Source organism: Arvicola amphibius, chromosome 18 (genome assembly GCF_903992535.2).
Source record: "Arvicola amphibius chromosome 18, mArvAmp1.2, whole genome shotgun sequence".
NCBI lineage: Eukaryota > Metazoa > Chordata > Mammalia > Rodentia > Cricetidae > Arvicola > Arvicola amphibius.
In genome coordinates this window covers 4,903,056-4,925,962 of record NC_052064.1, presented here as the reverse complement: position 1 = coordinate 4,925,962, position 22,907 = coordinate 4,903,056, and the positions used below count along the sequence as shown (strand labels likewise).

Here is a 22,907-nt window from a genome sequence, read left to right as displayed (position 1 = left end):
TATGGATATTGGAAACACCTTTGAAGGAATAATCTTGGGATCAAAAAGGAACAAAACCGGCGCTATCCTTTTTCCTCAGTAAAGCGTCTGTAGGTACTAGTGAAAGCATGGTTCATTGGAAAGGGGCCTTCGTCTGTAAGTTCCAAGTGTTGTTGAGCATCGTGTGGACATGGTGAGGGAATAGAGTCGTCTGTTGATGTTGCTGGGCAACAGAATGCTCAGCTTGTTAGAGACAGTTACTCTTAGGATTCAGTGTGCTTTTATTTTCTCCTCATAGGTTTCTTCTGTGTTACAAGCCATAGCATACAGATATTTGAAAATGTAAACTAACTCCCTAGCTTACTAACTCTCTCTTATGGAATCTCACTTCCTCTGTGACTTCTCTAAAACTGTCACTGAACTGGAGTTAACAGTGCAGTGCTGTTGGAGAGAATGCAGGTTCAGGTCCCAGCACGGTGGCTCACAGACGTCGTAACTCTAGTTCCAAGGGATCCAGTGCCTTCTCCTGACCTCCTCGGGCACCAGGCAGAACACTGACACATACGTAAACAAATGTGTATGTGTGTGTGTTTTGAACCTGAGCATGGTGGTTTGAACCTCCTACCACTCAGGAGACTGAAGCATGAGGCCACCTTGGGCAGGATAGTGCATTCTAGGCTATTCTGGGTTACATAGCAAGACCCTGATTTAAAAAGAACAAAAAAAAAAATGTAAAATACTAAAAAAAAAAAAAAAAAAAACAAAAAACAAAAAACAAAAAAAAAAACAACAACCCAAAAGGCAAAACAAAACAACCCCCAAAACAAAAAACCGAAAAACCAGAACAATTTGTGTGACTGCACATATGTATGTATATATTATATGCATGTGAAAAGATTTTAATAGAAAAGTTTGTTTTACAAAGTGGGGATTACTTGCTCTTAAACAAATGCATTATATAAACTTATTTAGTGGGTCTCATCCTTTTCTGTCAAATTCTGCCAACTATTTTTGAACATGTGCATATGTTCCAACCATCTTACGTACATACTTCATTAAAATTAAGTTATAAGAAAATATTTTAATTTTGGTATTTTAAGATGTTATCATGTCATGTCAAAGATGTTTTCCTCATGAGCAGGTATAATAGGTTAAAAACAATGTCCTGGGTTATTGATAGCACACCAAAGCTCACAGATGGGGCAAATCATGGCAGGAAGAATGACAGCATTGTGTTGTTAAAAATCAAAGGGTTTTGTAGCAAGCTTTCTTGTTGGACTATCTTTGGACCACCAGCCTGCAAATAATGACCCCGAGACTTAATAATTATGAAAGTTTGACCTTAGCTTAGGCTTTTCCCCAGCTAACTCTTCTTATAACTTAACCCATATTTTTAATCTACCATGTGGCTCGATTACGGCACATCCTAGTGTGCTGGTGAAATCGCCGTCTAGATTCCTGCTCCTTCTCTCTCTCCTCAGAAATCCCGCCCACACTCTCCTGCCTAGATGCTGGCCATCCAACTCCATTAAACCAATCAGAAGGTGCCTTGGCAAAGACTGTTGGCCAGGATGCAGATCTGTGTCTTTCCTACTAAGCGTGAGACTCTGAGTTTGATCTCCAGAACCCATGTAAAAGTTAATAGGCCTTTTGATTCCCTCTGGCTATCCCGACAGGAGGAATCCTGGCACTTTCTGGCCAGCCTTGCCTAATTGTGGGCTCCTGGTTACTAAGAGACCTGTCCCTGAAGGAGTTGATGGTGCTCCTGAGGGGACACTAGGACCCTGGCCTCCACCTGTGCTCGTACCACTCTACAAACCCACATAACCCCAGAAACTGAACTGCTTCCCAAAGACCACAGATTGAATATCAGTAATTGTTGTTGCTTCTCTTTCCTGTGTAATAGAATTGAATGTGTTATTTCCTGTATCACATATAAAAGATGGTCTAGTTTTCCTGGGTTAAATTTATTTTTTATTTTGTTAGCAAGAAAGATATACTGTGGTTAGTGGTAGAAATTAGTATCAGTTAACATTTATTTATCTATTTGTATATCTATCTTGGTTTTTCAAGACAGGGTTTCTCTGTGTAGTCCTGGGTATCCTGGAACTCTGTAGACCAGGCTGGCCTTGAACTCAGAGAAATCCACCTGCTTTTGCCTCCTGAGTGCTGGGATTAAAGGTGTACGCTATCACCACCCTGCTGCAAAGTTTTACTTTTAATGCAAGTTTTTTCTTTATAATTTGCCCCCTAGAATGTATGCTTCTGTTCCCTTTCCTCCTCCTATCCTCAGTCCCCTCCCCCACTCTTTCCTTCAACCCCCCCCACCTCCTTGTTCTTTTAGGCAGGCCTTCTCAGGCTCTCCTGGAGATGGCTATATAGCCCACGCTGGCCCAAAGGCTCCTGAGTGAGTCACATGCACACCACCTTGCCTGCTATGTGTTGTTGATATACTTGTTTCAATTTGGGAGGGGTGTTTGTCTTTGTGGGTGTCCCTTTATCTCTTGTTGAATGTGTGTCTTTGTTTTTCTGTTCCTGTTTCTTTTGCTTTCGGTTTGGCACCCCCATTTTGGCCCTAGATTTTCATGTAAGGAGTCCTTCGCCCCTCGTCTCTGTGTCCTTGCCTGTTCTGCTCTCTGCATCCTTTATCTCTGAGTCATACATAATTTGAGAGTTGTCCACGTTCCTTAGACACCAGCTCTATTTTCTAAATTTATCTCAAGGGCTTTTATTATATCAGAGTCAATGGGTTTTGTTAGAATTACAGGTTTAGAGGAATGTGAACTTTCAGTGTTTTTTACTGTAAGACAAGAGTGTTGATATTCAAATGATATTTCCTAAGGTACTCTACAGTTTTCTGTACATAGTTTTCATCTAGTGAACTGTGTGTGTAGAAGCAGAATGAACCAGAGATTCTGTGATGTTCTTAGAATCTTCCCACTGCAAACTAGTTCCTTAGTTTGACTTAACGTAAAGAATATATTTTACCTCTGTTTTGGGGGGGGGGGTTTCTAAGCCTGTGAAGAGGTTCTGTGAAGAGGTGGCAGGACTCACAGGGCCCAGCATAATAGTTGTTCTTATGATATGATTTATTATTATGAAAGTATACAAAGGAAAATAAGCAGAGAGAAAAGTGCATGGGATGAAATCTGTGAAGCACAGGTTTCTAAGAATCCTCTTAAGTGGAGTTACACAGGATTGTGCTTATTTCAGTAAGTTGTGACGGCATGCATAGAGCGTTTTGGACCAGAGAAGCTCATTAGTGACTCAGGGTTTTATTAGGAGTTGGTACATCGACACCATCTGTCTACCGTGGACCAACATTTTAGACTTCCAGAAGGAATACAAGTACTCAGCTTACACAGTGCTGTTTGTGCCCACGAAAACAGCGAAGCACATTGTAGTAGCCTTCAGAATTCAGGGCTCCAAACGCCCAGTCAGGGCCAGCCCAGCAGTCCTAGGCACGTCATCTTTGCACACTGTAATAGTTAATTATAAAGTAATCTGACAGGACAGCTTAGCTTTTTGATGCCTACATAAGAATCTCCTATTGATTAAGCTTGCCTTTTCCAATTGCTGTTATAAATTTTTTTGTTCATTCTGAAACTAGGTAATAGACTATATATTGTCCATTTTATTTCAAAGTAATATGGTTGGTTACAGGATTTTTTTAATACAAAAATGTGCTGTGTGAGTTTAATTAGTTTTTAAACACTTTCATTGCAGTGATGTTTATTTCAAAATAATTTTATTTGTGCTATTTACATGTAGTTTCCATTATGGGGTTTGAGGTTGCTATTAATACCCATGCCCTAGCTGGGCGGTGGTGGTGCAGCCTTTAATCCCCACTCCCGGGAGGCAGAGGTAGGTGGATCTCTGAGTTCCAGGACAGCCCAGGCCATACAGAGAAACACTGTCTCAATAAACCAAAACCAAGCAAACAACCTGTACCCTTTAAATTATATTTGTAATCTTATTGATAGGTTTTTTTTCTTATTTTATTGGATTATTCTTAAAACTTCCTTGCTCTTTCATTTGGTTACTCTACTATTTTACTCTTTATTTTTTTTTTGGCCTTATTTTGAATAGTTAATTAATTTTTGAGACAGTATGTCATATATTACAGGTTAGTCTAGTACTAAATATGTAGCCAAGGATGACCTTCAATTTTCAGATCCTTGCACCTCTGCCTCTGAGGTCAGGGGGCTACAGTTGTCTGCTCCCACGCCTGGTTTATGTAGTGCTGAGAATAGATGCAGGCTTCTCACATCCTAGACAAGTACTGCAGTGCCTGAGCAACACACGGTCCCTAGTCTGTGTTTTTAAATGCTCACCTGATCCGATTGTTTGTAGTACATTCCTAGACGGGATTTGTTTTCTCAGTCTTCCTAATACTTCAACCCTTTGATACAATTCCTTATGCTGTGGTGACCCCACCCCCCAACAAAACTATTTCACTGCTACTTCATAACTATAATTTTGTTACGAATATTCACTATCTGCTATCCGGATATCTGATGGGTCGTCAATCACATTTTGAGAACCACTGACTTAGATGATTTGAATTTGATCCCTTGATGTCTGGAACCTACATGGAAAAAAAGAATCGACTCCTGAAGGTTTTCCTCTGACTGCAGCACACATTCTGTGGCATGCACGTGCAGGCTTGTGTACACACACACACACACACACACACACACAGAGAGAGAGAGAGAGAGAGAGAGAGAGAGAGAGAGAGAGAGAGAGAGAGAGAGAGAGAGAGAGAGAGAGTAAAAACAATGTTGAATAAAGAAAAGATACTAGGTGGAGGTGGTTCTTTTTGAGATTCAAGTCTTTTGGGAATTGGCCTAAGAGATTTAGTTTTGAAAATAGGTAGAACATCTCAGTCATGAAAACTAAAGTAATAAGAGACACGTGAACATGGAAAGTTCCATCTGAAAGAAGCATCGTGAGGACTGGAATGTGGCTCAGGTGATGCAGTCACCCACTGTGCAGAAGCCCTGGGTCTTGTCCTCAGCACTGCACAAGCCTGGGTCTGGTGGGCATGCCTAAAACCTCAGGGCTTGGGAAAGGAGGAAGGAGGATCAAGTTCAGGGTTATCCTAAGCTGTGTGCCATGTTTGAGACTCATCTCAAAATGCACACCCACTCCCCCAAAATAGGCAGGTTGGGAGAATTTTAATATGGACCATCCTAAGAACAGTAATAAAGCTGAGTGTACGCCTCAGGTTTGTATGTCAGCACTGTAGTCTCTGCAGGCTGAGTCAGTAGGGTCCTGAACACGTTCAGTGTTATCTCGCCTTAAAAACCAAAACAACAGAACTCCTCAAAAAGGGGCTAGGGAGATGAATCACGGTTAAGAGTACTAGCTACTCTTTCAGAGGACCTGGGTGTACTGCGTCCTTATGGAGGCTCACACCTATCTGTACATTTCAGGGCTCTGACCTCTCCTTCTGGTCTCCAAGGGCCAGGTGCTGGTGGTACATAGACTCAACAAACAAAAGCCAAAAGGAAGCAGTAGAAACAGTGTCTTTTCTGAATTGTTATTTTGTTCTCCTTTTTATACTTAGGAAACTTTTTTTTTTTTTTTTAAAAACACACATGCGTTTTTCATAGTGTGCTCATTTCTATGTAAGAAAAATAGAGGAATATTATTATGTGTGTGTATGTAAATAATGTGTGTGCTTTTGTGTACATTTAAGTTTTCTAGTTAAATAGCCCATGGAGTTTCTGGGATTTTCACCCAGGGTCTGCTGCTTTTGCTCACAGAAACTCTTCAGTATATAAGCTTGTATTGTCCATCTACTCTGTTTCTCTTGTATTTCTCTCTTTTACCTAGCACCTGGGCACATTGGGACGTAGTGTATAAGAGAGGGCTCTGATTTTGTCATCTCCTGTAGAGTTCCTGCTGAGTCTTGACTCGGAACTCTACACTGTCATGGACTACGGTAGACGCAGGAGGTAGGAGGGAATGGGGTGCTGTGTACTGTGCCCTGTGCTGACGCAGATGTCTCACTATGGAATGCTTCTGACTTTGTCATCTATAAGTGTCCTTGGCCTCTGGATGTGATCGGTCCTTCCTTCCTTCCTTCCTTCCTTCCTTCCTTCCTTCCTTCCTTCCTTCCTTCCTCTTTTCTTCTTTTTGTTTTTGATTTTTTTTTTTTTTGAGACAGTATTTTTTTTTTTTTTTATAACAACTCTGTCCTGGAACTAGCTTTGTAGACCAGGCTGGCCTCGAGTTCACAGAGATCTGCTTGCCTCTGCCTCTTAAGTATGGAATTAAAGGTGTGTACCACCACTGCCTTGCTGGATTTGATTTTTTAAAGCCTCAGACAAAATAAACTTTACAGTACATCCATGAGAACTGTCTGAAATGTATTGCTGACATTTGTTTCTGAGCTCCTGCTTTCTACCTTTGAAGAGCACACTTTCTGAAACGCGCTCATCGAGTGAGCGCCCAGCACCTGCTGGGTCTGTTAGCTGTCCTGAGCCTGCTGTCTCTGTGTGTGTAAAGGCAGGGAGTGCATGAGACAGAAGGAAAGACAAAGTAAAATTTGAATAGAAAGTGAATGTCAGTGATTTTTTTCAGAAGTGTCAGAAGTAAATTTACTTGTGACAAAACAGTTTTTTTTAGAAACTTCATGTTTTTTTAAAGTAATTAAAATACAGAGTTTCAAAAATTTTTTTTTCCAACAGGTGGAAAGGAGAAACCAAAAACAAATATGGAAGACTTACAGATTAAGAAAGTAAAGAAGAAAAAGAAAAAGAAACACAAAGAGAATGAAAAGCGGAAACGTCCAAAAATGTATAGCAAGTCTATTCAGACCATCTGTGCAGGATTGCTGTCTGATGCTGAGGATCAAGAAGCCAAAGGCATCTTAAATGATCACATAAAGGATTACATCGGAAAACATTTAAACGCCAAGAACTGTGATTCTAAAGTTTCTGGTAACAGTGAATCTCCGTTTGTCTCGTTGAAGGAACCACGCGTTCAGCATAACCTGAAGAGGTTGGACACGTTGGAGTTCAAGCGGCTCGTTCATATCGAGCACCAGCCTAACGGAGGGGCGTCTGTGGTCCATGCCTACAGTAACGAGCTCTCCTGCCTGTCTCCTGTGGAGATGCAGAGATTCGCAGAAGAATTTGTGGGGTTAGTGTTCAGTGAAAATGAGAGTTCTGCAGCTCTCTATGTCATGGGCATTGTTCACGGGGCAGCTACTTACTTACCCGACTTTTTAGACTACTTTTCATATAATTTTCCCAATTCACCAGTGAAAATGGAGATACTGGGAAAGAAAGATATAGAGACGACGACTATGTCCAATTTTCATGCTCAGGTAAGAGGTTTTTAGTTTTTGGGTTTTTTAAAAATAGCTTTTAGTTGTATATTTTAGATAGACTTGTGGTTTTCCTCTTAATTTTACGGTAGGTTGAGGTAAAACGGTAAGAGTATAGTGAAACTGTTTGAGAGCAACTTCTTGACATGAATTTATAAGTTTAAATTTTAATTTCTGCTTTTTTATTCTACTTAAAAATCAGTTATATTTCAGATTCTGGGTTCATTTCCTGCCCACCCCATACCCCTTTTTCTTTGGACAAGGACTTCACTTGGACCAAGTAAGATTAATTTAACCAGGTATTATCCAGTCCTTTTAAAATGGTTTCTTCTAAACCTGTAAATCACCTCTAGCTATGTTCTTTGTAATGCCCTGTAAATGCTTAGCACTGGGTCCATCAAGTTAGTTAGTACTAAATGCATGCCAGCTGGTATAAAATACATTGCAATATGAAGTACTCACTACTTAGTGTGTAATTATGTGAGAACATCAGTGCGTATTTGCCTTACTTACTTTCTGTTGTTGTCAAGATACACCGTCGCCAAGGCAACATATAAAAGAAGGCATTTAATCGGAGGCTTGCTAGTCTGTGATCATCATGGTGGGGGCTGTGGGGTCAGGCAGGCAGACCGGCAGGCATGGCCCTGGAGCAGCAGCTGAGAGCTCACATCTGGCCCACAAGCGGGAGACAGAGAGATAGGGACTGAACTTCTGAAACCTCAAAGCCTACCCCGCAGTGACACCTTCTCTAGCAAGGCCACACCTCCTAATCCTTCCCAAACAGCCCACCATCTGGAAACAGATGCGAACCTAGGGGAGCCATTCTCATCCAAACCACCAAAGTATTTTATGCTAATTTCCATTTTCTATTCTTTCCCACAGAAAATTATTTTAGAGACTAGAGACAAAATTGAGTTTTTAAAAGTTAATGTGTGACCTATCTAAAAGTTAAGTTAATGTGTGACCTATCTAAAAGTTAACGCGTGGCCTATCATCTAAAAGCCAAGTTAACGTGTGGCCTATCATCTAAAAGTTAACGCATGGCCTATCATCTAAAAGTTAATGCGTGGCCTATCATCTAAAAGCCAAGTTAACGCGTGGCCTATCATCTAAAAGTTAATGCGTGGCCTATGATCTAAAAGCCAAGTTAACGCATGGCCTGTCATCTAAAAGTTAATGCGTGGCGTATCATCTAAAAGCCAAGTTAACGCGTGGCCTATCGTCTAAAAGCCAGTGCCTTTGTCACTAAACAGAGTGAGGGAAGTTTAGACTGTACAGCCAGTTGACTATAGTTGTGTGTGTGTTTTAATTTTTAAAATGTATTTTTATTTTATGTGATTTGGTGTGTTTCCTACATGTATACCTGTGTGAGGGTATTGGACTCTGGAACTGGAGTTACAGTTACAGTTGTGAGCTGCCATGTGATTGCTGGGAGTTGAACTCAGGTCCTCTGGAAGAGCAGCCTGTGCTCTTAACTCTCCAGCCCCTGACTACAGCTCCCCCCTTTTTCTGGGGGTGCTTGTAACTGATGTAGTAGTCTAGTTTATGGGGAAGACACAGTAAAGTCTCCCGGAGATCTTTCCCTACTGAGAGACTAGCTAACGAACTACTAAGAGCTGTCAGCTCTACTGGGAACAGAGAAAGTCTCGTCTTCATGCTGGGCTTGCCCTTTGCTCCAGTATACCCCTTCAGTGACGTCCCCATAGCGTGCTCTGTCTGCAGCGCACAGAGCCTGGAAAACAGACAGTGTTTAAACTAAAGTGTATGTATGAGGATTATTCCCTCAAGCAGCATAGTTGAGAACTGAAATTTAAGTATTTTTATAATAGAAAGGAAGCAATAAAACATTCATTACTAGCCCATTAGGGTTTTTTAAAAATTCATTTTACATACCATCCACAGTCCCATCCCCATCCTCCGCCCACCAAGCCAACTCATTTTGTAGAATTCCAGGTGAGTACTCCAACCCTGAGGGACTTTGAACAATATGTAAATATTGAGAAATGAAACAATGCAAAAGCAGAAAGCCCGCAGTCCTAGATCATTCTTGGTCTCTTTCTTCCTTCCTTCCTTCCTTCCTTCCTTCCTTCCTTCCTTCCTTCCTTCCTTTCTGTCACTTAATATGTGTAAGTGATTTACTGTCACTGTGCTGAATGACAAGCTGTGATGGAGGAGAGTTATCTGTCTATGTTACTTTCATTGGTTAATTAATAAAGAAAACTGCCTTGGCCCTTTAAGAGACAGAAAATTAGGTAGGTGGAGTAGACAGAACAGAATGCTGGGTAGCAGGAGTGGCGAGACGCTTCAGGGAGTCGCCATAGTGAGTCGCCATGATTCTCCTCTCTGAGATGGACACAGGTTAAGATCTCTCCTGGTAAGCCACACCTCGTGGTGCTACACGGATTACTAAATATGGGTTAAAGGAAGATGTGAGAATTAGCCAATAAGAGGCTGAAACTATGAGCCAGGCAGTGTTTAAAAGAATACAGTTTCCGTGTAATTATTTCGGGTGTAAAGCTAGCCGGCGGCCGGGTGGCGGGACGCAGCCCCGCCGCTCCATTCTACAAAGCTGTAGACTATGTTTCTTAGACTTCAAGTTGTTTGCACAATAGCACACATTCTTGCTGTCATACTGCGCAAGTGTGTTTTAGTAATGTTTTAAATGCGATAAACACGTTCATGTATTAGTGGTGATGTTTTTAAGTTAACTTTAAAAATAAATTTAGGAATTGTAGTAAATGATAAGACTTTTCATTTCATGGTGGCTGGCAGGATGACCCAGTTAGTAAAGACACTTCCTTTCACTGCCAAACCTGACTGCTTGAACTTGGCTCCCTGGGACAGGCGTGGCAGGAGAGAACCAGCTTCCAGAAGTTTCTCTCTGACCCCCCACATGTGCACCACAACATGTGAAAAACAGTTTTCATTTATGTACTATTTACAAAATGAAAGCTGCTTTAGCTATTAAAAGGAGAGCTGGACTTGTTAACGGCTCCAGTGTGTGGCTCTCAGGTCCTTAAGGGGCTAAGGGGTTAAGGGGCTATACTTGCCTTCTAGAGGCAAATGCTGCTTCTCTGTTGCTAGCTGTGGCTCAGGCCCCCAGGTCTTTGTGATCTGCTATTATGTTGACTCAAGCTTGTCATCTACAAGGGCTACTTTTGATTTTTAGGAAACTGCGAAATCCACATTCCTTTATAAAATTCTCTTAATTGTTTAGTGCAGAGCAAAAGTGTATACTCATTTGTATTTTCCTCACATTGGATTCTTTCATTTTTTTAAACAAATTATTTATTTACTTACCTTTTTTGTGGGTTTTTGTTGTTGTTTGTTTCTTTTTGAGACAGGGTTTGTTTGTGTTGCTCTTCTGGAACTAGCTCTGTAGCCCAGAGCCTCGCGCTCACAGAGATCCGCCTGCCGAGGTCTCCCAAGCGCTGGGGTTAAAAGTGTGCGCCACTATGCCTGGCTGGATTCTTTTCTTTATTTACTTTATTTCACTTTCTTTTATTGAGAGCTTAGGAAAACTCAAAACAGAAAGATCAAATCAGAGTGGTTTTGAACTTGTCCTTAAGCCCTGGGCCAATGAGACTAGTCTGAAGGCTGCACGGTGAGAAGGCGCATGCGCACACTTAGATCCATTCTTTCTGGTGTCTTGTCCCCGGTGAGGGCTGCTCTGTTGTTTACTTGCTCGTTCAGGAGCTGCTGAGGCTGGAGTTGTTCCTGCCCCTCCTGCCCCTACCTTCTAATTGCTGACGTTGCCGGTTTAGTTTTAAAAGCTGTGTCTCTTAACCTGTCTCCTACAGGAATCCATCCCTCTTCCCATAAATCTTATGAATGGTAGTGTGTACACAGAAAAATGTATCATTAGAGGTGAATACTCAGGAAGTGAACAGACCCGTTGAGTTCAGAACTGAGAGGAGCTGAAGGTCTGTCTAAACCATTCTTTATGACTGCCCTGCTGGAACTCCGACGTGTTTATATATACAGTTTTAGAGACTGTTAGCGTAGTGTGTGTGTGTGTGTGTGTGTGTGTGTGTGTACGCGCGTGCGTGCACACGTGTGTGTGTGTGTGTGTGTGTGTGTGTGTGTGTGTGTGTGTGTATACTGTGTATGGAAGAGCCTGAGGAAGTCAGATGAGGGTGTCGGGTCCCTAGAGCTGCATCTGCACAGTCTCGAGCTGCCATGTGGAGGCTGGGAGTTGAACCCAGTGCTCTGAAGAGCAGCGAATGCCCTTAACCATCATGCATTCTCCAGCTCCACCCAGCACATGAACACCCAGAACACATTGCCCTGGATATTTTACATATTTTGAGCTCATGTTTAATGGTACATGCTTTGTCTTCCTTTCGGTATTATGTTTGTGCCATCCATTGTAGAATGAGCGGTGGGGCTGCATTCCGCCACCCGGCCAGCTTTACCCAAAATAATTACACGGAAACTGTATTCTTTTAAACACTGCCTGGCCCATTCATTTCAGCCTCTTATTGGTTAATTTTTACATCTTTCTTTAACCCATATTTAAATATGGGTTAAATCTGTGTAGCACCACGAGGTGCTCGCTTACCAGGAGAGATCTTAACCTGCATCCATCTCGGAGAGAAGAAGCATGGCGACTGCATATGGCGACTGCCTGAAGCGTCTCCCCAACTCTGCTTCCTTTCTCCCACAATTCTGTTCTGTCTACTCCGCCTACCTAATTTTCTGTTCTCTTAAAGGGCCAGTGCAGTTTTTTTATTAATGAAAGTAACACATAGACACTCCTCCATCATTTCCCCTTTTTCTGTTTAAACAAAAAAGAAAAGCTTTAACTTTAACATAGTAAAATTACATATAACAAAACAGTTATCAAGCAAGAATTACAGTCACAATATTTAGATCTATTTTATCTTTTATCATAACTAAGGAAAGCTATAACTATCTATTTTTTTAACTCCATCAAAGACTCCAGAAGGATATAATATTACCTAAGTAAACAAGTTGTATGTAACTTTCAAACTCTAGAAATGACAGAGACAACTCGCTGCCTAGACAGTCACCCAAAGTTTTTCTGTACCATTGGGGCATCCATCTTTGGCCTTTAGGCCCATAGTATCCAGCAGACATTTCCATGAAGCAGGAAATTCCAAAGACAGTTTAGTCACTTTTTGCTGTGTCCTGTAGAATGTCTCGCAGACTCTTTCATGAATCAGGAACCCCAAAGGATCATCTCACCTTTAGGCAAGTTCAGCAGTCCTCTCTCTGCGGGTTCTTTGTGTCCAGTTTATGCAACAGTCCAGGCAAGAGCAGTTTTTTGTCCAAATGGCTATCAAACTCCATAAGGAGCCTCTTTGATACCCATCTTCCTCTTGAAGTAGATTGGTGTTGTCAGGAGCAGACGTGTCTCATTGTCATGAAAAACCTAAGTTATTAAAACATCTTAAATGCCATGTTCTGTAGTCTTTGAAAGATATGAAGAATGTTTATTTGAAATATATCTATGTGTATCTAGAAAATCTAACTAACATGACTACAAGCTTGACTATTATCGATGATGATCCATTAACAACTTATATTTTCTAATTATACATTACATTCTTAAATGAACTACACAATCACAATACCTTAATCAAGAGCAGAAATACATATACATATAACAAAATTGACCTTAAAAGTAACACGTAGACACTCCTCCATCAATCCATCTTGTAGATAGCCATGTTCCTCTTCTTATCATTAGGTGGTGTTCCATTGTAGGTATGTATTGTAATTGTCCTAGCTACAGTAAGTGGACATTTTAGTTGTTTTTACTTTGCTGTTGTTATAATAGGAGCTCTGAGTATTTCTGTTCATAAACTTGATGGGCATATGTATTAAAGTATTCCTGTCATTTGAATATCAGAATCAAAAGCTGCACAGATACATGGTTTTGATAGATGAATTACTGTTTTTTCAAAACTCTTCTACCAGTTTGTATTCACATCAACAGTGGACCATACTTTTGGTCACACTTAGTATTTTTTATTAGCCATTGTTGGGATTCAGCAGTATTATCTCCCTGTAGTTTAATTTTCATTTTTCTGATGACTGTCTGCCAGACACCTATATGTTTATGATTATGCACATTTCAGTGCTGTTTTGGTAGAGTTTCTGGTCTGCTCTTTTACACATATTTTCTTAATTTCCTCCTATCTAGTAACTTTAAACAATTGTATTGTAGGTCAGATCTTTTTTATTTTGTTTGTTTGTCAAGACAGGGTTTCTCTGTGTAATAGTCCTAACTGTCCTGGAACTAGCTCTGTAAACTCAGAGATCCGCCTTCCTCTGCTTCCCAAGTGCTGGGATTAAAGGCGTGCACCAACACTGCCTGGCTAGATCAGATCTTTGCTCAGCCAAATAACACTTTTCTCTCAGTGTCTTGATTTATCATTCTTAGTGTTTTTTGACGACTAGAAGTTAAGTTTAATCTAGTGTATAATTTTTTTCTCAGGAATGGTTAGTATATTTTGTGTCCTATTTTAAAAAATCTTTGTCTACTCCAAAGATAATGACAGTCTTTGGTGTTTTCTTTTGGAAACTTGTATTGTTATTCTTTCGCATTTAAATCTACAGCTCATCTCTGATTATACAACAGAAGATAAAGATCAGGGTTCGTCCAGGTGTGGTGGGGTGTGCCTGTGATGTAACCCTCAGGAGGCAAAGGCAGGAAGATCGTGGGCATCAGGATTAGCATGGGCTAGATAATGAAACCCTGTCTTTAAAAAGTCAAAACTCAAACAGGGTTGATAGTTTTCAATGGAGTAGGCGTGCAGACAGAGCACACACACACAAGATGCAAAGATGCTCACGTCCCTGATAGTTTTCAGTGGAGTAGGCATGCAGACACAACACACACACACACACACACACACACACACACACACACGATGCAAAGATGTTCATGTCCCTGATAGTTTTCAATGGAGTAGGCGTGCAGACACAAAACACACACACACACACACACACACACACACACAAGATGCAAGGATGCTCATGTCCCGGTGTACTGCAGTCTCCATGTGGCGAGTCAGCCGATCCTGCCCAGGGCTATCTGGGCTTTGCCGCTCTATTGCCCTTTTTATGACTGTTCAGCAGGGAACCCAGTGAAGCCACCTCACTTCATGTAGAATGGCTCGGGCCCGAGAGGTGGCTTGGTGGGTAAAGACCTGACCATGAAGCCTGACAGCATGGATTTGATCCCTGGTTGCTGCCCAAGTGAAGGAGAGAAGCAATTCCAAGTTGGCCTCTGGCCCCACATGTTTGCTGTGGGACACCTCAAATAAATGTAATTTAAACGATTTTTTTAAAACCTAAAAAATAGAGTGATTTTTTATTACATTATTTACATAAATATATATACTATATTATATATTAGGTATTGTAAAAAGACAGAAGGCACAGTAAAGAATCCTTATGTACTATTGGTGACAATGTTACTAGTGGAGCCAGCACAGAATGTGGTGTGGAAATTCCGTAAGTTCACTGGTATATGCTGAAGGAAATGGAATTAGTAAGTCAAGGAGACATCTGTCCTGATGTCTGTACTACAGCATTAGAAGTGGAAACAGCCTTACCCAGTGAAAGGATAAAGAAATCTATGTGTGTAAGTTATGTGTGGTGGACTCCTATTCTAGGTCTGCCATTTACTACAGCGCACTACAGTAAGATCAACCCCACAAGGTCTTATGCATGGGACCTGAAAAAGTGCATCTGCCAGAAGCTGAGCCACTGGTGTATGGTGGTCACCAGGGCTGCAGATACTGCAGAAAGGAAGGTGAGTGAGAGCTGATGAGCCAGGAGACTACGTTACCAGCCTGCTGCAGCTAAGAAGTTCTTAGGTGCTCTTAAGAGTAAGGTATCTGCACATCCCGACTCTTTTATGGGGTGGGAACTTAAGGCTGTAACTGGGAAAGTATTTTTCTGCCTTATTAATTAAAAGATGAATATTAATAACATTTTTATTGAAGTTACAGGTATTTTTAAAATAAAACGAATAAGGGGCTGAGGAGTTGTGTCCTTCCATAAAGCGCTAATGTCCAAGCATGAAGCTCTGCTCTGAGTTCTGTCTCTAGCATCCTAAGAAAAGCCCACGGCAGCCGAGCCCTCCTGTGATTCCGGTGCTGGGGAGGCGGAGACAGGAGGGGCCCTGAGGTCTGGTTGCAAGCCAGTCTGGCCAAATTTTCAAATTCTAGGCCCTGCGAGAGGCCCATGTGTCAGAAATCAAGGTGGGGAAGATTGAAGCAGACAACGACTCCCTCTCTGACCGCGCCCTTAAATACCATCCATCGCGGTTGTGTTTGAGAGTGTGTGTTAGAAGTGGCGCCCTCTTGGGGCGCCTTCCTTTCCACACCAGATGGTATTAGACTGCATCACTAAGAGTGTGGAGCAGCGGCAGGAAGTAGCGTAACAGGTAAAGGCATTGCCACCAAGCCTCATCTGAAACCTACATGGTGATGGAAGGAGAGAATCAGCTCTCCCGTGGATTGTCCTGTGACCTCCACACTGCATGTACTTTGACATATCCACGCACGGACCAGCCTATCTCAAATCCCCGTCTGCCTTTCCCATGAACATGCTACACCCATTACATAGGCAAATAATAAACAAAAATAAATGTTAAACAGTAATGTGGCAGACAGCCCGCTGATTAGCATAGGGACTCTGCCTGACTCCCTAAAGACGAGGCAGCAGCTGGTGCTTTACTCCAGACTGCCACTGATACAGGTTGACGTGTGTGTTTTTAGGTGTTTTATGGATTGCTGTTCAGATCTTGGGATATTGATGGGAGTACTAAAATAGGCTTTGAAATAAAAATAGTTCACGCTGTAGGAGCCGGCCATGATAAGCTAAATATGAACAGATCACCCAAAGGAAGTTCTTTACTTCCAACCATATCACCTGCCAGAGTAGGACTCAGCAACATCAATGAGTTTAATGGGGGCCTGAGTCTCAGTAGTTTACCCTGAAGCAACACCTGGTTGCAGGAAGGACCACAAGCTGAGATTAGCCGAGCACCACCCAAGAACAGGGCATCCAAAGAAAATGCCTAATGTTCCAACCGCTGTAGATAGGATCACCTGCCAGCACACTTGCTTTTATGTATGGAACTCGGTCTCCTTGTTGGTATTTGGGGGACTTCGCGGATCAGGGAATAACACATGCATTCTAGATCAAACAAATTTAGTTTAATTGCTGAGTCTTTTCGGAAATTTAGCATATACATGGGCATTTATTGCACAAGGATTTTCCAAACTTACTTGGTTATAGAAACCTAGTTTAAAGGAACATACTCTGGGAATAGCGAGCTGTTTCATGTGAGTCACTTTTCATTTTTCATGTTCTAAAACCCTCATTATCATTTTGTTCCCCAACGGAGCAGTCTTTTTATGCAACAAAAATAGCTTTAGCTCTTAGGAGTTTATTCCTGATCATGATTTCTTTTTAGAATGAATGCAGTGTTTTGTTTTGTTTTCTTGTCATGCAGGTGTTACAAGTATTAGCTTTTCTGCCCCCTCTCCCATAATAGGTTTCTCCACTGATAAAGCCAAATTGAAAAATTATAACAACAGGTTTATTTGAGCAAAGCAGCTCCAGGCAGGTTCTCTAGTCCCAGAGATCCAGGCCGGAGAAGCCGCGCTCACAAAGGAAAGCAGAGAGGTTTTGTAGGTTGTACGTGAGGGGTGATGATGTGTCCGCCACTAGCTGGGTTTGTGCCCAAGTTTGGTCAAAATCTGAGCGCTTTAGGTGGGGACTTGTGCAGAGGCAGCTTCAGCAGAGGCAGCTGAAGTAGCTGCCGAGAATGTGGAGCTGGGCTTTTTGGCATCTTTTCTTCTCTTCCTTTGGATACTCTCTGAGTGGGCGAGGTTTGGAGAGTGTGTCTCAGGAATGGGCTTTCCTGATTGGCAGGGGTGAGCTGGAGTCATGACAGGATTCCTCTGTGTAGCTCTGGCTGTTCTGTAGACAGACTGGCCTTGACCTCAGAGAAAGCCCCTGCTTTCTAAATGTAGCTATGACAATACAGTTTCTTTTTAGAGAGGGGAGACTACAGGCAAGAATTAGAGTAAGCAGTATGTTTGGCTTCATGCTGCAGTGGGGGGTGATTTGAACCCGCGAAGATTTGCATATTTGCGTGCTTCTGAGTGAGTAGTGAGGTTGGACATTTGTTTAATGTGCTCATGTTACATGTCTTCTAAACGACACTGTGTATACATAAGCTTTTGCAAAAAAAATACATGATTACATGTATCATGCTTGTATTTTACTATGCTTTTTTGAGATCTATTTATCAATCCCCTGCTCAAATCTAGAGAAACTAAATGGATTGTCTTTATAATTCATTCCATTTACTTTTTAGAAGCACATAGTTACATTTTTGGTTTTTTTAAGGTTAAGTTTTAAAAATGTATCAAAAATAATGGGTTGATGGTTTGATGAATAGAAGTAAATGTGTTCCATTTGTTTATCAGTGTTTGAGGTTTTCCAGATAAGTGATTTCCCCCCTAATTAATGTTGCTAAGATTTTACTGAAGATGTAGTCGTATCTTTGCTATCATATCATATCATATCATATCAAGGAACACGTGCACCGTAGCTTAGCTCCCGTTCTGCCCCATGCACCATTGTAATGATCTGATATTGTAGTGGACGGTTCAGCTGTGCCTGCCACTGTCCCTCCTCTATTCAAAATTGTGATCTTTAAATCCCTTTTGGTCTGATCTGAAAGATTATTGTAACTGTGCCTAAAATCGGAGTCCATATCTACAGTGGGGGGGGGGGGCTTCATGAGCCAGTCTTGTGACTTCCGTTTTAGTCTAAGTCCCTAGTTCTTATCAGTGATCAGTGAAATGATCATTGTCATCTAAAGCGACCAGATCCAGTCAAATCAGTTAAAGATGTTACAGTGTACTTCTTGCCCTATAATCTCTAACAAGTTTTACCCATTTTTTCTGTTAATGATACATTAATTTATTTATATTTATAAACATACAGATTTTACTTTATAGTGGCAGAATGTTAAATTTGTTATAACCTTGGGTTTCTGAGTATTAGCTATTATTTTTTTTAAAGCTTAGTCATGGTTGAATATTTCCACCTCTCCTCAGCTGGCCTCAAATTCGCAATACCCTGTGCCTCTTCCCCAGTAGGTCTGTGCTGGTGTCCCTGGCTTAGCCATCGCTGTCCTGGAATCACTATGTAGACCGGGATGGATTCAAACAATAGAGATCTGCTTGCTTCTGACTCCTAAGGGCTTGGGTTAAAGATGTGCACCACACTCCAGCCTTCTCCCTCTTTCTTGTGGAGTAGAAATAGTTATCTGAATTTAAAAAAAAAGTTACGTGATAGTGGGGCAGAAGCCAGCTTTTACTTTTTAGAGAAATAAATTATTTCAAACAGTGTGCCTTCATTTACACACTAGCTAAATAGACATATAATTTATTTTTTTCTCTTTCTTGCTATGAAAGAGTATTAAACATCACGTCTTCGGGAGAGCTCATATTGAAGTGTGCTTACTACTTGAGAAGAATTCACTCGTTGAAAATTCTTTTATGTTATTTAATGAAATTATTTAATTGAAAATCATATACATTATTTAATGGGTTATTGTTATTTGATGTAGTAAAGTGGACATGTGTTCATCTCTTTTTTCATAACTTAAATAATGTTTTGTTTTGTTTTTTGAGACAGAGTTTCTCTGTAGCTTTGAAACCTGTCCTAGAACTAGCAATTGTAGACCCGGCTGGCCTCAAACTCATAGATATCTGCCTGTTTCTGCCTCCTAGGTGCTGGAATTAAAGGTGTGTATCTCCACCACCCAGCCTCTGTTTGGGTAGTTTTAAAAATTATTTATTTTATTGGTGTTTTGCTTGAATGTATGTCTGTGTGAGTGTTGGGTCCCCTGGAACTGGAGTTTTTGTCAGTTGTGAGCTGCCATGTGGTGCTGGGAATTGAACCTGGGTCCTCTCTTAACCTGTGAACCGTCTCTCCAGCCCCCCGCCCCCTTCCTTTCGAGACAAAGTTTCTCTGTGGAGCCTTGGTTGTCTTAGAATTTGTTTTGTATGTCAGACTGGCCTAGAACTCAGAGATGCACCTGCCTCTGCCTCCCTAGTGCTGGGATTAAAAGGGTGTATCGCCGCCACTGCCCAGCCTCTGGTTTGGTATTTTGTCTTGTTTATACATGGGTACTAAGGATTTATTGGTGGTTAGAGTTGTTTAGTGACATAGGTGATACTCAGGTAATAAGAGCATGTGCAGCAAACTTAACTGCCTATATGACATGGAAACATTAGCTCCCTAAATTGTCCTTTGTTACATGTGGCGCACGCCTTTAATCCCAGCACTCGGGAGGCAGAGGCAGGCGGATCTCTGTGAGTTCGAGACCAGCCTGGTCTATAAGAGCTAGCTCCAGGACAGGCTCCAAAGCTGCAGAGAAACCCTGTCTCGAAACCTCCCCCCGCCCAAAAAAAAAAACCCCTCAGTAAACTTGTGTTTTATAACATGAGTTGATCTTATTTTTTCCCTTCCTGCTCCCCGCCTGTGTTGGGGATCAATCCCAGGACTTTATAAATGTTAGGTAAGGGATTCCACAGGTCTGTACCGTCAGCCCTAATTTCCCTCTTCAATAGCTTTGAGGTTTCTCATAATTGATACGGTCACATGCAGATCTCAAACCAAGTACATGAATGTAGAATCATTTAATAGTTTTTGTATTGTATTCTGGAATGTTTCCTGGAGTTCAGAATGGTGACCGTGACATTGTTCAAGACTACCGTACTGAACCACACTCATTCCCAGGTTGCCTACTGTTAATCTAGGATGTTCTCTGGAGTTCAGATCCGAGTCAGTTCGGACTCTCAGTTTGTTGTTCTGTAGGCCGTGGTCCTCAGCTTCCTGATGCTGTGACTCTAGCACAGTTCCTCATGTTGTGTCCTCAGCATCAAACTATTCCGTTGTTTGCTATGCTGTGAATTGTAATGTAAACACCTGGCACAGCCCAAAGGTTGAGAACCATTGATACAGGGATGACAGGACCTTTAGGAGACAGAGGAGGGTAAGACCCTCACTGTAAGATGAAGTATGATCTGTACATTTTGTGACTTGGCTTGGTTTGTGAATCTGAGCAGTGAAGTTTCAACAGATAATGGAAAAGTTAAACTTAATGTTCATTATGATAAAAATTTAAAGAATCAGTGCTTGCTGATTATGATAAAAATGAAATTCTGGTGTCTTATTATTCTGAAGTAATAGAATATTTACTGTCATGTTTCCTAAAGTATGTGGGCTGGAACTGGCACTCTGCATGTGTTAATACTATGTATACCACTGCAGTTGTATAGGTTTTATAATGTCACAAAAGCATGGCTATTTAGGTTTACCTGTATTACAGGACTTGTTTAAACTAGGTCAGTCCTGGGCAAACTAATCAGTGATCTTCAGCATATTGTGGCCACAAAGTCTTACTTTTGAAAAAAGCGATAATGGAGATTTTGACTAAAGTTTGTTTAGGAAAAGAAGCTTGAAATGATACCCCCATTTCTGTCCTCTGTACAATAGGCTGTCGTCTGTGAGGAGCAAATGAGCAATCCCAGTGCCAGCAAACCACAGACAGAGGCCACAATGAGAGCTGAAGGACTTTGTGTGATATCTGAAGTTAGCAGGTTGATAGCAGAGGTGATTTTGTGGCTTAGGATTTCCAACTCTGAATTCAACCATTTCATCCGGGTTCAGGATGGAACTGTGAACTGGTGCTGTAAAGCTCTTGACCCTTAGTGGCTTCTGACACTTGACCACTAGTGATGTGGGCAGTCTGACAGTTGTCATAAAGAAGAGCTGTCTGTTTAGAAAAATGGTGTGTCGTTTTGAATATTTTTAGTAGCACTGTGTATCAGACAACGAACTCTAATGCTCTTAGAAGACGGTGCAGTTGGTTGTCCATACAGTGCTGTTCATTTGAACTCTGCTAGAGAGTCGTTTGCAGACAAACTGAAATTAGCTGGCTTATTAATATTTTTTATAAAATGACTCATTATTATTACAGGATTCTTTTGGTTTTTTTCTGCTTTGTATTTTCTTTATTTCTGGCTATGTTCTAGTAGTCTGAAATGATGTAATTCAATGTTATGCGACAATAACAAACACTTCATGTATATATATTTCTGACTTATTTAACTTAATTAAATTCATGTCCCTCAGGTAAAAAGAACATATTCTCATGGTACTTACAGAGCTGGCCCCATGCGACAGATTAGCTTGGTGGGAGCCGTTGATGAAGAAGTGGGAGATTTCTTCCCTGAGTTCCTTGACATGTTGGAGGAGTCACCGTTTTTAAAAGTAAGAGAAAGTCCTAGCATTCTAAGTTGTGGGTGTTACTTTCAAGTTATAGTTGATACAGATGAATGGTTGTTTACAATTTTTTTTTAATTTTTATTTAAATTCAAAAAAGAAAAAAAAGGAAGCCTTAAGTAATCTTGTGCTATGTATACATGCAGTTTCTCAGCTTTTTTTTGGTTTGTTTGTTTGCTTGTTTTTCGAGACAGGGTTTCTCTGTGAAACAGTCCTGACTGTCCTGGAATTTACTCTGTAGACCAGGCTGGTCTCACTCAGACTCAGAGATCCGCCTGCGTCTGCCTCCCAAGTGCTGGCATTAAAGGCGTGTGCCACCACCATCCGAATTTCTCAGTCTTTATTGTAATGGCAAAGTTAAAGGGTGAATCAGCAAATAACATTGCTTGTTACTGAGTCTGTCCAAGAGGCTTCAGATGAGCAGGAAGGATGCCTAGTAAGCTTTGTGAGAACCAAGGTGTGGTGGGAACTGTGGGGACTGGGGGACTGTGCGGTTGGTGGTGGGAACAGTGTGGGGACTGGGGACTGTGCGGTTGGTGGTGGGAACAGTGTGGGGACTGGGGAACTGTGCGGTTGGTGGTGGGAACAGTGTGGGGACTGGGGAACTGTGCGGTTGGTGGTGGGCACTGTGGGGACTGGGGAACTGTGTGGTTGTATCAAACATTCCAGCTCATGCTCCATTATAGTTTCTGAAATTTTTCTAATCAACTTCCATTTTATATTCTTTTAAAAAAATGTATTCATTATTATTAGTACACATGGGTTTGGGGTACACACGGGCCATGAGGTACATGTGGCTGTCAGAAGACAACTTTGTGGACCCCTACTACCCATCTTTCCCATGTTAAATTTCATCTCTTTCTCACATTTGCATGAGTTGTGAGGCTCGGATTTAGGCCATCAGTTTTGTGCTGAGCTCTCCTGCTGCGTGGCCTTGTGGCCAGTCCCCCTTTCCCTTCTGTTTTGGAGCAGCTGCTGCATTCTTACTGCGTCTGAACTGCATAGTTAATTCCTTAATAAGCAATAATTCAAGGATGAGTGTGACTCTCCTGAGAGGTAGGGCCGTGGTCACAGCAGAATGTGGGGCTGCTCTCCAGCTGACCCCCTGAGCCATTGCATGACTGACTTGTGCCCCACCTTGTGTGCTTACGTAGCCTGTGGTCTACTTTGACTTTTATTTTATTTTTCTTTCTTTCCCCTTTTATAGCTTTTACACTTTTTGTTTCTTTTTTATTTCCAG

General features: G+C 41.5%; 1 protein-coding gene across 1 annotated transcript in view; it reads left to right on the top strand.

Annotated features, from left to right (window-relative positions):
• Positions 1 to 22,907, top strand: part of Rsbn1l (round spermatid basic protein 1 like) — a 65,373-nt gene that overhangs the window by 30,455 nt on the left and 12,011 nt on the right. The window contains exons 3-4 of the mRNA XM_038315327.2: positions 6,675 to 7,315; positions 21,518 to 21,655. Coding sequence (XP_038171255.1) covers positions 6,675 to 7,315; positions 21,518 to 21,655 — 779 coding nt within the window. The remainder of the gene's footprint in view (positions 1 to 6,674; positions 7,316 to 21,517; positions 21,656 to 22,907) is intronic.